This window comes from Amphiura filiformis, chromosome 14 (assembly GCF_039555335.1).
Source record: "Amphiura filiformis chromosome 14, Afil_fr2py, whole genome shotgun sequence".
Taxonomy (NCBI): Eukaryota; Metazoa; Echinodermata; class Ophiuroidea; order Amphilepidida; family Amphiuridae; genus Amphiura; species Amphiura filiformis.
The window spans coordinates 60,769,188-60,784,947 of record NC_092641.1 but is presented as its reverse complement, the minus strand read 5'-3'; the positions used below and the strand labels follow the sequence as shown (position 1 = coordinate 60,784,947).

General features: G+C 36.6%; 1 protein-coding gene across 1 annotated transcript; it reads left to right on the top strand.

The window, feature by feature from the left end:
• The first annotated feature begins 375 nt into the window (after window positions 1-375).
• LOC140170401 (uncharacterized) lies at window positions 376-8,111 on the top strand. The gene is made up of 3 exons (XM_072193775.1): window positions 376-447; window positions 2,064-2,184; window positions 4,787-8,111. The coding sequence occupies exons 2-3, from the start codon at window positions 2,099-2,101 to the stop codon at window positions 6,042-6,044; spliced, it is 1,344 nt and encodes a 447-aa protein (XP_072049876.1). The 5' UTR covers window positions 376-447; window positions 2,064-2,098; the 3' UTR covers window positions 6,045-8,111.
• Window positions 8,112-15,760: the final 7,649 nt, after the last annotated feature.

Here is a 15,760-nt window from a genome sequence, read left to right as displayed (position 1 = left end):
TGAACTTACCATTGAAAACCAATCATGTGTAGATTGAGGAAATGACTCATATTTAGGGACGCACCATTTGATACTCAGGGGAAAAAAGGAAAATAAAAAAAAAAAAAAAACTTCCCCCACTACATGAGCAAAAAATCAAAATTTCTCCACCAACACTAAAAAAAAAAAAAATTCCCCCACCTAACTGTGTATAAATGCATGAAATTAAAAAAAAAAAAAACTTGCCGCCTTTGGCGGCAAAAAAAAAAAAACTTCGCCGCCTTCGGCGGCGAAAAAAAATTTCTTCCCCCGACCCCAACTTCCTACCCCCCCCTGAGTATCTAATGGTGCGTCCCTTACACAGCTTCCACGTAAATTATCACGCAGTATATCATGGCGTATATGCTGCAATCATACAGTTGAGTTCCATTTTATACCATAGCAGTCATTCATCAAGTTTATTTTTTGGTAAGTTTCATGAGATTAACCAAATTGAAATATGTTTACGAATAGTCACATCTAAAAGATGATAATACATGTATTTTAGTGGGAGAAGTTATATTCTATATAAAGGGATTGCACAAAACAATATAACTCGCACTTCCAATGTAAGTAACATGTTGTTTTATTGTCAATTGTAAAAAGGAAATTGTACGTTGCCTCAACACATTCACTGCAAATGTGGGCTCGTCATTTGAACCTGATACTCCTAAAACTGGCAGAAAGTGTCTAATTTAGACACTGCTTTGGTAGGTTTGTCATAGCGTTGAGGTTTCTCTTGTGTCTGACATTATAACAATCCATACTAAAATCCGTCCTTCTTTATAACAAATTTGATCACTTTAGGCCAAGTAACGTAACAAAACATTCATACATTCAAGAGTTTATAATTTGCTCGTAGCTTAGGGACCGTTCACAAACACTTGTAAGGAGGGGCCTGATGCAAAAAAAAATTATGGGTAAACCCCATAGAAAAGCATATAAACTCAATTTTCCCAGTAAAATTTGTGGCCATTCTTTTCAGGCCCCCCCTTAGGAGGGTCACAAAATTTCAGGGCCCCCTTTTGCATCAGTCCCCCTAACAAAAGTTTGTGAACGGTCCCTTATTCAGTGATATGTTCAATCGGAAAATTGGAAAAAAAAAAATCAAAATTCGGTTTTTCTTTACCTTTATTAGTAGCATAGATGTGACGTGTCATGTCAAAAGGAGACACTTTTGGGCAGGATCGTAAATGGAGAAATAGCCAAAAATCTGCCCGAGGGAGATTTTTCACAATAATTGGGTTTGTTGCGAATTTGTGATGTTATTAATGTTTAAAATATTGTCTGATAGTTTCAGACCGGAATATAACTGGCATCTTGTATTTTTAGAGACATTTTTCAAGGTAATTCCTACTTTCAACATTGTCAATAATATTTTTAATGGCCGATATCTCAATTTCCAATTTTATAATACCATAACTTACGAACTTAATATCTTCGCTTAGGAATGTCCGATTTCATTGGGGAAAACGATGTTGTGGAGCAAAATATCTCTATATTTCAGATATGTAAAAACCTCAAAATTTATAACCTGCCCAAAAGTGTCTCCTTTTGACATGACACGTCACAGATGTGTTAACATAACCTGCTAGTGGTTAAACCAAAAGCCACGTATTTGAGGCAAAATAAGAAATTTAATATGTGAATATAATTTATCTACTTCAGTACAGAAATTAGCTACATCTACACTAATAAATGAATGAATGAATGAATGAATGAATGAATGAATGAATGAATGTATGAATGAATGAATGAATGAATGAATGAATGAATCCAAAAAAGAAACTAATACAAGATCATATTTTAAAATCCTGTCCATCAAAGTTAACTAAAATTGCACACAGGATTGCCTCAATACTCTACTCTAAACACATGCCAGTAACCAAGCAGTTGTCCAACTGACACAAAAGCAACATGCACTGACATGGAACAGCTTCCTGGACCACATTTACAGCCCAATAATTGACACTTATATTCATGGTAATGAGTGGATACACGTACATGTGTTTTTGATTATAACTTTATCTCTTCTTTGCCTTTAGTTGTTTCAGATTTGCATCGTCATCTTGTCATCATAATGGCAGAAATTGATGTTCTCAACATCGATGTTTTGCTGATTATTTTCAATTTTTTGTCACTCTATGACAAGCTTATGGCAATGAGGTACATTAATTTATATTAAACAAAAGGTTATTCCTGTTGAAATCCATACACCCCCGATGGAAAGCATTACCTTAATATTCCACCAACCAGGACTCCCGCCTCCCAACTAAACTGCCGTATATAATCAGTTTACAAATGATATTTTTGACACTATAGAATATAAAAACTAGTAACTTAAATATTGTTCCATGTTGTCCCGCTGATGGGCTACAAAGAAACAATTAGCGCTTAAAAACAATAGCGATCAAGCTTAAACTATACATTAGCCACCGATAGAGGGCAGGGCCTAAAGAATTAAGTAAATTAAGTGGTAAAAATACAAAAGTAGGGTGACGGGCTGTCCATAAAATTAAATGGACCTTTAAATGCTTAAATAGGCTGTCGATAACTCAAGGTTATGCATTCACTTTGCTTTCTTACCCCTGCGGGGCCATTATATATTGGATACTACATTAGTTGCAAGTCATCAAGTGGGAGTTTCTGGCCTCGGCCCTACCTAGATTGTGGCCTTGATGTTTTTTGTTGATCATAATGGACCCCCAGCACATCAAGGCCTAAAAAACATGAAGTCAAGGCCACAAGTCCGGGAACTCTTTTTGGCAAAACAGTATATTTCAAAAATTGTCATTTTGAGAAATAAAGTTCACATGGATGCATTTTTTGTATTTTTTTAAAATTATTCACTAAAATATGCGGGGTATTTTTGTATCCTTCTACAAATTGATTTTAGGTTCACTTATACAGTGTGGGCCAAAAACAACTTTACCCAATTTAAAAGGTTCATATCTCAAAATTGAAAAGTCTGCTTCAAATTATTTTTACATATTCGTAAAACACATATTCTTAAGAGTATGTGGTGAAAAAACTATTCAAAAATGTATTAAAATAAAAACGTGACGCTAGTTTTAAATCAAAGGGTCAAAATTAACTTTGTCCACGCGAAGGCCTACTGGCTGTCAACTTGCGACGGTCATTGGGAATGTCAAGCACAAAGTTTCTTGGAGGGTTACCATGGTTACCTCTGGGGGCATATTCTCTCACATTTTGTGTGGCCACATTTTGTGTGCCATTCATCCCAAAGTTCGCTTCATCCACGACCACAAATTCTCTAAGGAAGCGCTGGGGCCTATTTACAAGTCAGTTGGAAATATCAATCTTCTATCTGAATCTCCTGGCTGAAGTCCATGACGCTTTGTTATCTTGTGAGGATGCCAATTGATGTCATGTTTTACTATTTGACTGAATGTCGTAGGCCTACGTGATATGTTCGGCAAATTGTTGCATCGAGAACTGAATCTGGGGTTAGCTGCAAGTTCCCTTTGAACAGCTGCAATATTGGCAGCTGATCTGCCAGTTCTTTATGTTCTTGGACGTCCGCTCCGTGCTTTACATCTACTCATCACACTTCCGAAGTTGTGGAAGTTGTACGTATGTAAAGTTATGGTAGGTTTTGGCGGGACTCTTACGTTCGGGAAACAAATTCGAAATTGACGCTGCACTTCTAAAAAGCTTTCTGTATACCTCTGCCATAAAATTCCTCTCTTGTGTTGTGAATTGCCTTATCTTGACACCTTGCAAACATATCTAGAAATAAGCCACGCAGTCACAAAATGCACGAAGGCCTATTTAAAATTCAAAAATTGCGCCAGGTGAAACCTTTGTAATTGTGTAATTGTTATGCTAATTGTTGGTCAATGACAGAATTGAGGTTCGAGTACATGACAAGTATTAAAATCGATTGTATTTCGTTCATGCATGTAAAACAATTATCACTTTTCGAAGACAAGCCAAACGTGTTTACCAATTACTTGTATGCCTAACGCACCATGCCTTACTCTTAGCAATCGGACACATCCCATTGAATTACGTGTGGACAAAATGATTTTTGACCCTCGGAAGTAAAACTAGCATAATTTTGTTAATTTAGTTTCTTTTGCTTTCATTTCTTCATCATATAGGCTACTTTTAGAAAGATACACATTTAGAATATGTAACAATATCAATATCGAGCAACCACCCTCTGAAATTGGGTAAAGTTGTTTTTGGCCCACACTGTACAATTATTTCGAATATATAACATATTTGTCGAGTTCAACACAGTGTTTTTCCAACAAATTCAAATGCGAATACTCTTTGGCAAACACTGTAACTGATACAACATGTGGCTTTTAACATTTTACAAATTACTTTCGATTATTTGAGGGCACTGTGGCTCAGTGGTTACGGCCTTGGACTCATAATCTGAGACCTTGCTCGATGTGCGTGGGTTCGATTCCCCGTCCTACCACCGTGTTGCGCCCTTGGGCAAGGCGCTTTGCCTCGCTTGCCTCACCCCACCCAGGTGCAATGGGAAGCTGTTAGGGTCGTCACAGTCGTTGTACTGATGAACCCTGCGCCACTTGTAGGCTGCAAACGTGGTTCCGACATATTATAATAACGGCGGAATAAACGTAAAGCGCTTTGAGGCTGTTTACGGCATAAAGCGTTATATAAATATCTACATTTTTTTATATTTTATTATCAGTTGTTTTTAATCTGTTTTCATTTTATTATTGTAATAAATTTTATCCGTGAATATAAATTTCATCCATAACATATGCAGGGTATGCAGAAAATGGCACTCAATCATCAGAGATACTCACGTCTGGACAGTCATAGATTTCCGAGATAAAGGCCCCGTGAAAGCAAATCCAGAAAGGAGGCACTTGAGAAGATTTGTAGCAAAACATGGTCAAGATTTGTTTACATTTCGTGAGTGTGATGAACACAATAGATGGCAATTCCCAAACAAAACAAGTGATATATTGACATTCCTACGTCATTTTTCTGGAATGGCGTTGCAGGAGATTTATCTCAATGTAATGAACGATGAAATTATGGAATTCCTGCGACGAAACTTTCCGAAAATCTGTCCTAATGTAGTAACATTTGACTTCAGTAATTCCAAAGTTGAATTGTTTAATATTACCCTTGATGATGACATAGGTAGAAGGATATATCTCCCGCCCAAACTAGAACAATTGGGCGTAGTGTCTCCAGGTATAGGCGTGCCGATGACTTTGATGACACCATCTATGATAGAGCATCAAGGAGAATTAAAATTGACTTTCCAGATCGTTGAAGAGCGTAATGAAAGAATATTTTCTTATGTGGCTGATAAGTGTTCTAATTTACGCAAAATATGTCTTTGCAGGTTTCAGCTAACACCATCATGTATGCAACATTTGACTAAATTGACCAAGTTGAGAGAAATCGAATTGAATTCATGTTTTTTAGGACTTTGTTCTGTCGGTGACGATATCCTGACTGAATCAGTTGGGATGTTAACTAGTTTGACTTGTTTAACAATTGATCATCGATATCTTGAGGCATTTAGTAACAGCGAGTTTACTCTACCAAGTTCCGTTGCGAAATGGGAGAACCTGAAAGTTTTGTTCTTGAGATTAGAAACCATTTGGTACGAAGCATTCGGAGAGATCATACCAAGATTACTGAACGTGGAGTCCCTTGAATTACACAGTCCATCGGTAACATCTTCTGTAGTAACCCTTATCGGCAAGCATGTAAAGAAGGTGAAGTCATTAGTATTGACAGGTGGGACATATTCTAGCTCTTATTCTGGTGAAAGTTTGAAGTCACTATGTCATCATGAGTCCTTACAAACACTCGTAGTTAGCAGAAGCGGTGCAGTTGAAACCAGCAAGCAGTGGCTACACGCAGTTTACGATGTGTTAGTAACCTTACCAAACATAAAACGTGTCAAACTTTTGGACCGTAGTGTACATGAGATTTATGCACATGGTAAATTTCCAGACATAAAATCAGCTGAGATTCAGTTAGATAACTGCATTGAGTATTAGATGCAGGATAGAGTAAGAACATTATAAACAAATTGGATTTTGGCTAAAAATGCCACGAACATGCATTGAAAAGGAGATGACTATATTAACCTAACTACCAGGAGTGAAGTCCACATCTCGATCACACAAGGGGGGAAACTCTCTTAATTGTTTGCAAAGACATAAGACAGGTATTCTTGTACTGGAAAATTCCCAGGTCTATATAATCCTTATCCATTTACTATTTCTTACTGTATAAATAGACATTCAGATGACATCATAGCCAATATTAAACACTTTGGGTAGTTTGTTTAAACCCACCAAAACTGCACCAGGTAGTAAATAAACTCAACTTTGTTACAATTTTTGTTCTCGATAGACAGGTATGTAGGTAAATATCTATGGTATTAAGAGTTGCTCAATTAAGGAGTAGGAGCATCAACTTGATCAACCCAATTTTACCCCTGACAATTGCCATCGTTTTGGTATTTTTGCATAGATATTCACAGCAAAAAAATATATGAGATCCGATTTTAGAGCAGCTCTGACTTGACCAGGGGTTAGAGGGTCATGTGACATCTAATTTGCAGTAATTTCCAAAGTGACCTTTTGAGCTCTGGTCAATGTATGGCTACCCTATCTATGACACAATACCATAATTGTGAAATTTGACTGAGTAGAACTGAGGAAATACTCCATAATGCTAACCCTAAACCTGTATTGTTGGTCGAAGCAGCAGAAAAAAGTAGTTCACAGCATCTTGCGAATGGTAGTGAGCTTTAGCAAAAATTGCATTGCTCAATTCATAGCGAGCGTGTATAAGAATTCAAATATCACAGATATATATTTGTAGGTCCTGTGGTTCGTAAGTTATGTTGTAAAGAGGGCTGAAACAACAACACTTTTTGGCGGCTTCGACCAACAATACCTCGTATACCCTTAATTTAGCAATTCAAATATCATCCATATTTGTAATTTTGTGATGTTCTAGAGGTCCAGACAAACTAACCAGAATGTTTAATATTGGCTATGATGTCATCTGGATGCCTACTTTTCACAGGCTGTTGCTACTGATTTCTCTATAATTATGAAGAGCTTTGTTGCCAAAGCCCTTACATCTACTTTTCGACTTTTGGAGAAAAAACGCTTTTTTTAATTGTGCAAGTATTACTTGTTCGATTTTATTCAATTTGGGCTTGGGTAAAGTGTTATTGAATAGAAACTAAAATAATAGGATTGGTACAATTTTCAAGCCTTCTTCTTATTTATTTTTTTAAGTTCAGGAAATTCCGTAAGATTTCCCAAACCTGAAATATACGATATTTCCGGAAGGGAGATGGTATAAAGGTCAAACAACCACCAAATTATGTATTTTCCCCACTATCATGACTATATAATGCCATGCCAATAACTCAATTTAAACCAGAGGTTGGTGTAAGGGTTTTGCAACAGAGCTCTTCATATAGATACAATAAGAAATAGCAAACATGTAGGGATTTTGTGAAAATCTACTGCCTGGGTGAAACAAGCTTTGATCTTACTGATATTTCAACACAATAGTAGTATGTACCCCAGTAAAATTCTCCAAGAGTTCCAAGTCGATCCGAGAAAAAGGTGTTTTTCGCCACACCCAAACATTAAATCAAGAGAAATTATCGATTAGTTTTTGGCTGATATCAAAATGTCTTGGGAGAGGCATATCATAAATTGTCGTTGGGTATGGTCCCCCGGAGTTTTGAGGTGGTGGGTCTTTGGGAGCTGACAGCATACCGGTAAAAGGGGGGTATTTTGGAGCTGGGAACAGGTAAAATGGGGTCTTTTGGAGCAACGAACAGTCCAAATGAAGGGTCTTTATTGGCTCTCTGTTTGAAATCGCCTGAAAAAACCCCAGAAATGTGATGAATGAGCAAATTAGGGGCATTTTAGAGCTGAAATGATCAGAACCAAGGGTCTTTTTCAGACCTCTATTCAGGTAAAATTCAGGAGTCTTTCTGAGCTGTGTGGTCCAAAAACAAGGGTCTTTCCAGGTGAGCATACCCGTATCGTCATTTGTGTTGAGTGTCCCCTCCCCGTCTTGGTAACCCATGATGCCATTGCGATTTTTTATAGCTTACCGTGAAACAAAAATGTGACGTCATTGTATACGCCCTCTTACGTTACACACAGTACCGTTTATGGGTACTCTTTGAGGAGATATAATTTCAGAACAAACACAACTCACAAGAGAGAGTATCTGATTTAAATTATAGTATCTGATTTAAATTATAGTATCTGATTTAAATTATAGTGTCTGATTTAAATTATTTAAACTATTTAATTCGAAAGTCTTGCTTGGAAAATTTAAATTGTAATACTATTTGTATATTATCATTATTAGACAACGTACTAGAACATTGCCTCATAGGGTATTTGTGAATAATATTAAAGGTGTATAGTATTACTTCCTCGTCGTACCATTTTATTTACATTGACTTTACTTATATCGGCAACTACCTGTGTTTTCGTCAAATCTATCCAGTGAGTCAACATTTTATTTATTTATTTATTTATTTATTTATTTATTTATTTATTTATTTATTTATTTATTTATTTATTTATATTAATTAATTTATTTATTAATTAATGTATTTATTTATTTATTTATTTATTTATTTATTTATTTATTTATTTATACATTTATTTATTTATTTATTTATTTATTTATTTATTTATTTATTTATTCTATAAGTAAATACAAAACAATTTGAGGACACAATACAATAATGTAACCATTGAACTTAGATGTTACCATTGAATACTAACCATGCATAACAAAGTAATTGGCGTTAATAATACCCATACAATACGTTCAATCGCAGATTCTCTTCCAGGTTCAATGCTACATGTACGTACGTAGATCATTCACTTCCTGGCGAATAATTATACTAGTGTAAGCGAAGGCCAGTGTCTGTGAGAGATTACAGTCTTTACATTCTGCGTCTATAGTTGTGTTAGATTTCATATCATATATCGGTCAAGTTATTCATAAGTTTTATGAGATCAACGAAAGTGAATTTATGATTGCGAATGTTTATAGTGACGCCTAAAAGTAAAGTTATATTGAAGGGATTGCACAAAACAATATAACTCGCATTTCAAAGGCAAGTACCATGTTGTTATTATTGTAAGGAGGAAATTGTGTGTTGCCACAGTACATTCACTGGAAAGTATAAACAATCACTTCATACATACTCACGATATAACGACGTTTCTGATTGGATTAGGGCCGTTTTTTGCTGGTCATAAATTCCGTTTATGACCAGTACGCATGGCATATACAAGCTGCGTCACGCAGCGTTGGAACCCAATTAACACTATCCACGATTTGCTAGTGTTGCGTACACGCGCATGTCACCGTGCCCGTCTCACGCGGAGCGCAAAAGATGAACGCGTTGACTCCTGGCCGTTGACCTCATGAGCTGAGCTGCTTCCTGCAAGTAGGCCTACTCCTTTTCTCCCAATTGTTGAAGGAAAACGGTATAGAAATGTTATTTAAACTTGTAAACCTTATTATTTTCATTTGTATTGGATTACTAACAATGTTCAGACGGTTGGGTATGCATAAAAACAGCGATCATGCCCTCAATCCTATGAAAGAACCCCTAATTTATGCCCCTAGTAATATAATAAAACATTCAAGAGTTTATCATTTGTTTGTAGCTTAAGGGCTAGGGTAAGGGAAAACTTAAAGTACAGGTAACTGCAGAGAGGAAGCGACGAGGAATCCCAAATCACAGCGCAAGGCAAATGACCGGGCCACTGAGTGCGAATATGCATTTATTTTGGAAGGCTCATGTATGTGTATGTTTTAAATTTTAAATGTTTTTGGGGCGTTTTTTCCCAAATTTGATATTTTGGTGATATTTCAAGAAAGCGACATGCCAAAGACAAATCTTTGGGCACATACTTTGATATTGTTAATACAACTCTTTTCTGTATACCTACGTTACAATTTGTTTTGGTGATTTAGCAATATGTGACCTTACACCAGGAATGAGACGTAAAGTCGGCCCTGGTCAATTTTGTTTTATTTCGTGTTTTGAAAAATATATATCATAAGCTTTAAAATGGTATATCATTAGACTTCAAATGATATCCAGAAGCGGGGTTATGGTTTGTTGAACTTTGCTCCTTCAAGAAAATGGTACCTTTTTCGGTTCTACATGTGTCTCTTTTTCCACATTGCTGGTTATACATACCTAGACAAAATACAATGCTCTGTAACCCACCACTTGAACAGGATTTAGCCAAAGCAAACAAAGACTAGAGCTATTTGAAAATTCTATAGACATAGGTAGAAGCTTATTTACCTCTTCAACAATAAGATTATTGATTGGTTAAAAAGGTGTTTGACTGGCGCTATCAAAATGAGATACATTTAGAACCAAATTGAGGTACCTATGAATACGACCTTCACGCACATTTTACACTGTAAATCAGAATATAATTTGCCGACTTTACGGCTCATTCGTGGTGTACGCTCACATATTATAAATTTTGTGACTGCATTTTGACGTTTTCAATGCGTTTTAAGCTTAATTAATTAACGCTGATATCTGGTCGTGCTCCTTTTATAATTTCTGTCTGATCGTCGGCTTTTGCAAATAACATAATTCAGATTGGCTCTGAATAAAGTAACAACGCACTAATATTTCTCTCACTGCGATATTTAATTGCTGAGAAAACTTGGTTTTAGAGAACAACTTTGAACGTCTTTTATACGTTTTTATACGTTTCTTTCCGTAACCTTAATATTAAAGATGACCAATACTCTGCACTAGCAGCGATGGACTAACATAACGGGCGCGGACTAAATTGGTGAAAGACCATCAGGACTAAAGCTCCGCTCCGGAACTAAAGCTGTTCAGATTTTTCTACTATTAAAAATGACTTCGGCGCTGTGACTATATGAATAATAATTATTCATAGTAAGGAGTGGTTACATGTGCAGACTTTTCGATTATAACGTTTTATGTTTTCTTTGCCTTTGGCTGTTTCAGGTCTACATAGTCATCTTGTGTATTATCACAATGGCAGAAATTGATGTTCTTAACCTCGAGGAGTTGCTGATTATTTTCAATTCTCGCTATTCACAATAAGGGCGCCGCCAGCGGTTTGCGATGTAATCGTGATGTATCATGGGAAAAGGTCGACATCCAAGTCCGCGCAATACGAATATTACCATGCAATTACATAGGAACACGTGACAATATTTTTTATTTTGTCAATATAACAGTATTACACGCAAATCGATAGAGAAAAAATTAATTGTGCACATTTCAAAGCACATTATTAAGTATTATTGAGTAACGATTCGCGTGTAACACCGTTATATTGACAAACTAAAAAATATTGTCACGTGTTCCTATGTAATAGCATGGTAATATTCATATTGCGCGGACTTGGATGTCGACCTTTTCCCATGATACATCACGATTACATCGCAAACCGCTGGCGGCGCCCTTATTGTGAATAGCGAGAATTTGTTGTCGCTCTATGACAAGCTTATGGCAATGAGGTATTTTAAAGGCTATTCCCATTGAAATCCATACACCTCTATTAAGAGAAGACATGACCTTAAGGCTACACGATCTATTGCTGGTCGAAGCAGCCAAAAAATCGATTTTAATTATCAAAATCAATATATTATTGAAAAATAACACTTTAATGTTTTGCAAAAGTTCATTCTACAAATCATATACATTGCAACTTCCTTGATTTATTGTTATGAATAAGTTTATGTACGTTATACAAAAGTGTTGTTGTTTCAGCCCTCTTTACAACATAACTCAAGAGCCACAGGATCTACAAGGGCATATCTGTGATATTTGAATTCTTCTACACACTCGCTATGAAATGATCAATGCAAATTTTGCCAAAGCTTACTACCATTCGCAAGATGCTGTGAACTACCAAATCGCAACAGTTTAAAATAGTTGCTAACCTTAATCTTGGAGTGAGAATTTTATGTGAGATTACCTGAATGAGTGGCTCCATTTGAAATCTACACCTGTGTGGGAGATTAGGCCATGTCTTCCATAGGGGGTGTATAGATTTCAAATTGGAATAGCCCAATGTTTATCAACAGAACCAACAATATAACGATGGGCCTTTTAAAACTAAACAGGTGTATTTGTACGCGGTACATGCACAGGGTGTTAAAGGTTAAAGGTATACGGGGATGTGTCACGGTTTTGGGGTATTCAGCAATTTTGGTATATTGATGGGTGGGTTTTCAGTGAAGACCAATGCTCCCAATTGGCCCAATTGGTTTGTTGAAAATTGGTATAGGGGCCTACTAAAATAGCAAAAAGCAAAAACTAGGTATAGAGAAAGTCAGCATCCGAAAGTCTGCACGGCACATCCCCGTACAAAAATGTTGAAATCCATCCCCCTACCCCGCTACATCAGTTAGCAACCTGGACAACCGATTCTTATGTTATGCAAGGCTCACTCAGTCATTTAATGAGGCAATACAAACGATCGAATTTGGTGTTGAAATGAGCTAAATTTTGAGTTACACCTTTTCAATGTAAAATTAATTTTCTCGGCCAAATAAAAAGCAATCATTTTCATTTTTTCAGTAAATGTCAGGTCAAATTGTAGTGCTTGATACTGTATTTTTTTCAAATGCTAGTGTTAAACTTAGGCGTGAAATTCAGTCATTTCGTGTAAGATTTTCGATTTTGATAGGCTTAAACTCTGCCCGCGAGCCTTTTTTTGGATCAACCTTTTAGCTTTTCAAAGTAATATAGTTCGCTAATAAAGGATTTTTTCCCAACTTTCTAACGCACATCACCGTGAGCGATATATCATAGTTTTGTCAGAATTTCCGTTTTGATTTCACCATTTTTTACTCCCGCCTGAAAAATTTTCAAAATCAACGCGTGAAATCTAAGGCTAATTACTAGCATTGTGGATCGATATCCCTGGGTTTAATAGGAATACCGACATGGCTACAGTGTTGCCAGAACTTCAATATAGCAACGAAATTCCCAGGCCTAATAGCGCTCCTACTGATCACAGCGGCGTAGCTGGGATTTTTTCCAAGGGGGCAAGCCTGTATGGGGCGGGGGCCCAAATCCACCAAATTTCTCTGCACTTAGGGGGCGGGGGCCCAAATAGACAATTTTTGCCAGGCTTATTGAATATAATCGTATGGTATTGCATATCGTATGGATTCTCCATCTCTCTGCCCCTCTTCTCCCTCTCTCCCCCTCTCCTCTCTTTTTCTTCTTTCTCCTCCTTTTCCTCTTTTTCCTTGCACTAGGGGCAGGGGGCCCAAATAGGCAAATTTTGCCAGGGGCAATTGCCCCCTGCCCCGGCAGCTACGCCACTGACTGATCATGTTTATAGCACGATGAGGATCTTTCATCACGTGAGTGATTAATTATTTGATTTCATCATCACCGTGATCATCGGACCAATGTGTTGAAATTTGCTTCTCCTCAAAACAACTTTGCCCGACAATCTTACATGCAATTGGGCAATATTTTAAACAAAACTTTCTTTTTACAAAACATAATATTACGCTGTATGTTTTATGATCAAGCAAACTGTTTGGAACACACTTCCAAATAACCTTCGTAACGCCCCAGACTTTCGTTATTTAAACGCCAGCTTAAAACCAATCTTTATAAATTGATTGTTTTTATGTTTGTTTGTAACTTTCGTGCTTTACGCGCTTTGAGTTCCTCATCAGAGATTGTGCCTTATAAGAACCATTCATTTTCATTGTTAACTTAAACAGGTTTTGTTTTTAAACAAAACCTGTTCAACAATTATTTAAAATTGCTTGCCTAAAAACAGAATAACTTGGATGTTAATACTTGACGTAGTGTTTCAATTGTCATGAAGGTGACTGGGTATGGTGCCTTTTGTTTGTGTTTGTTTGAAACTGCTTTTGGAAACCCACCAAAAGTCATAGGCCCTAATGAAGCAGCCAAAACAATACCAGGTTAAACATGGAAGTTAATAAAAACCTATTAAATAACCTTAAGGAAAACAAACATTTGTGGCAACAATAAGCCTTGCATTGGAAGTCATGGTTAAAGTGTGTTGAGTACCACCCCAAAGTTTCCCTACATACACCCCCATTACCCACCTCACACACCTCTGCACCCCCACCCCATAGGCCTACATGTACATGATATTACATAATAATATATAGCATAGCTATACATTTAGGTATACGCCTACATGTCAAATTAAAAACAAACCCGAACACAAGTCTGAAGGGTGTAATGAAAATGGCAATCCCGTATAATAACACGCTAATTTTTCTAGGTTCGGACCGTGGATTTTCCCATGGACCTCAAGCGTGCGTCTCTTAATACGGACTAACCTACATGACCTAGGTAAACAAACAAACAGACAGACAAAATGGTTTTCATAATCATCGAATCCATATAAATTGAAATTGCAGGCTATCACGGCATGACGGGAGCAAATTTTTAAAATTCACCTCATTTACCAGAAAACCCAATTGGGGATTTGGGCTACTAAATCGCTGGTCGGGCAATATTTGCTTTTCAATGGAAATATCGACTATTTCTGCTGGTTGCTCACGAGATAAAAGTACTGAGTTTGACATTTTCGGAGCATGAAGGGAAAATGGTAAAATAAAAACGGAAATTCTGACAAAACTATAATATATAGACCCACACGATGTGCCTTACAGAGGTGGGAAATATCTTTCTTTAGCAAACTATATTAGTTTGATACGCTAAAAAATGAATTCCGTAAAAAGCTCGCGGGCGAACTCAAGGCCTATAAAAATCAAAAATATCACACTAAAAGACACAATTTGATGCTTAATTTTAACACCAGGATTTTAAAAAAATGTATATCCAAGCACCAAGTTTTTAACTGACATTACTGAAGAAAAAAAATTGCTTTATATTTGACCGAGAAAATTAATTTCATAGCAAAAAGGTGTATCTCTAAATTGTGCTGATTTTAACATGTATCGAACCGCTTGTCTTGAGTCACTGAAATTTCAGTGTAGTAATTGGATTCCTTGCTCCAATAACATACATAACTTTTATTACCAGTGTGTTATTATTTTTTGAGAAAAATGCACAAATAGTCACAAATTTACGCCAGGGGTGTAATACCCCCTTAATTGAAGGATTCCTGACCATATAGGAACTTTTTGGGAGGGAAGAGAATTTCAAGTTCACCTGTAAAGGCAAGCCCAAGGCTCGAACCCTCGCCGATCGTATCTCCACAGGTAAACAACACAAAAGTGCTTGATGAAGATACACAATTAAATAGATCATGCACGGCAAAATATTCATGAACATGTGAGATGAATGAATGCAAGCAAAGAATTATGGGGTTGCTGTAGTTCAGATACATGGGCATTGAGTCTGCTCCTATGTTGATGGAGGAATAACACATCATTCTGATGCATTGCTCAATACTCTGTTGGGGTGCAGAAGCTCTGATAAATTAGTGCAGTGGTAGTGCTTACAATTAAGTATCCAACATTATATTAATATGTTGTCAGGTGGCTATTCATAAATAATATTGATTCCTTTTTTATTTGTTATACTGTAATTGTAATTTATTTTTCCCTTGATAATTTTGTTTCATTCATTTTATCATAACATTATGCAGGGTATGCAGGAAATGGTACACAATCATCAGAGATACTCACGCTTGGACAGTCATAGATTTCCGAGATCAAAGACTTA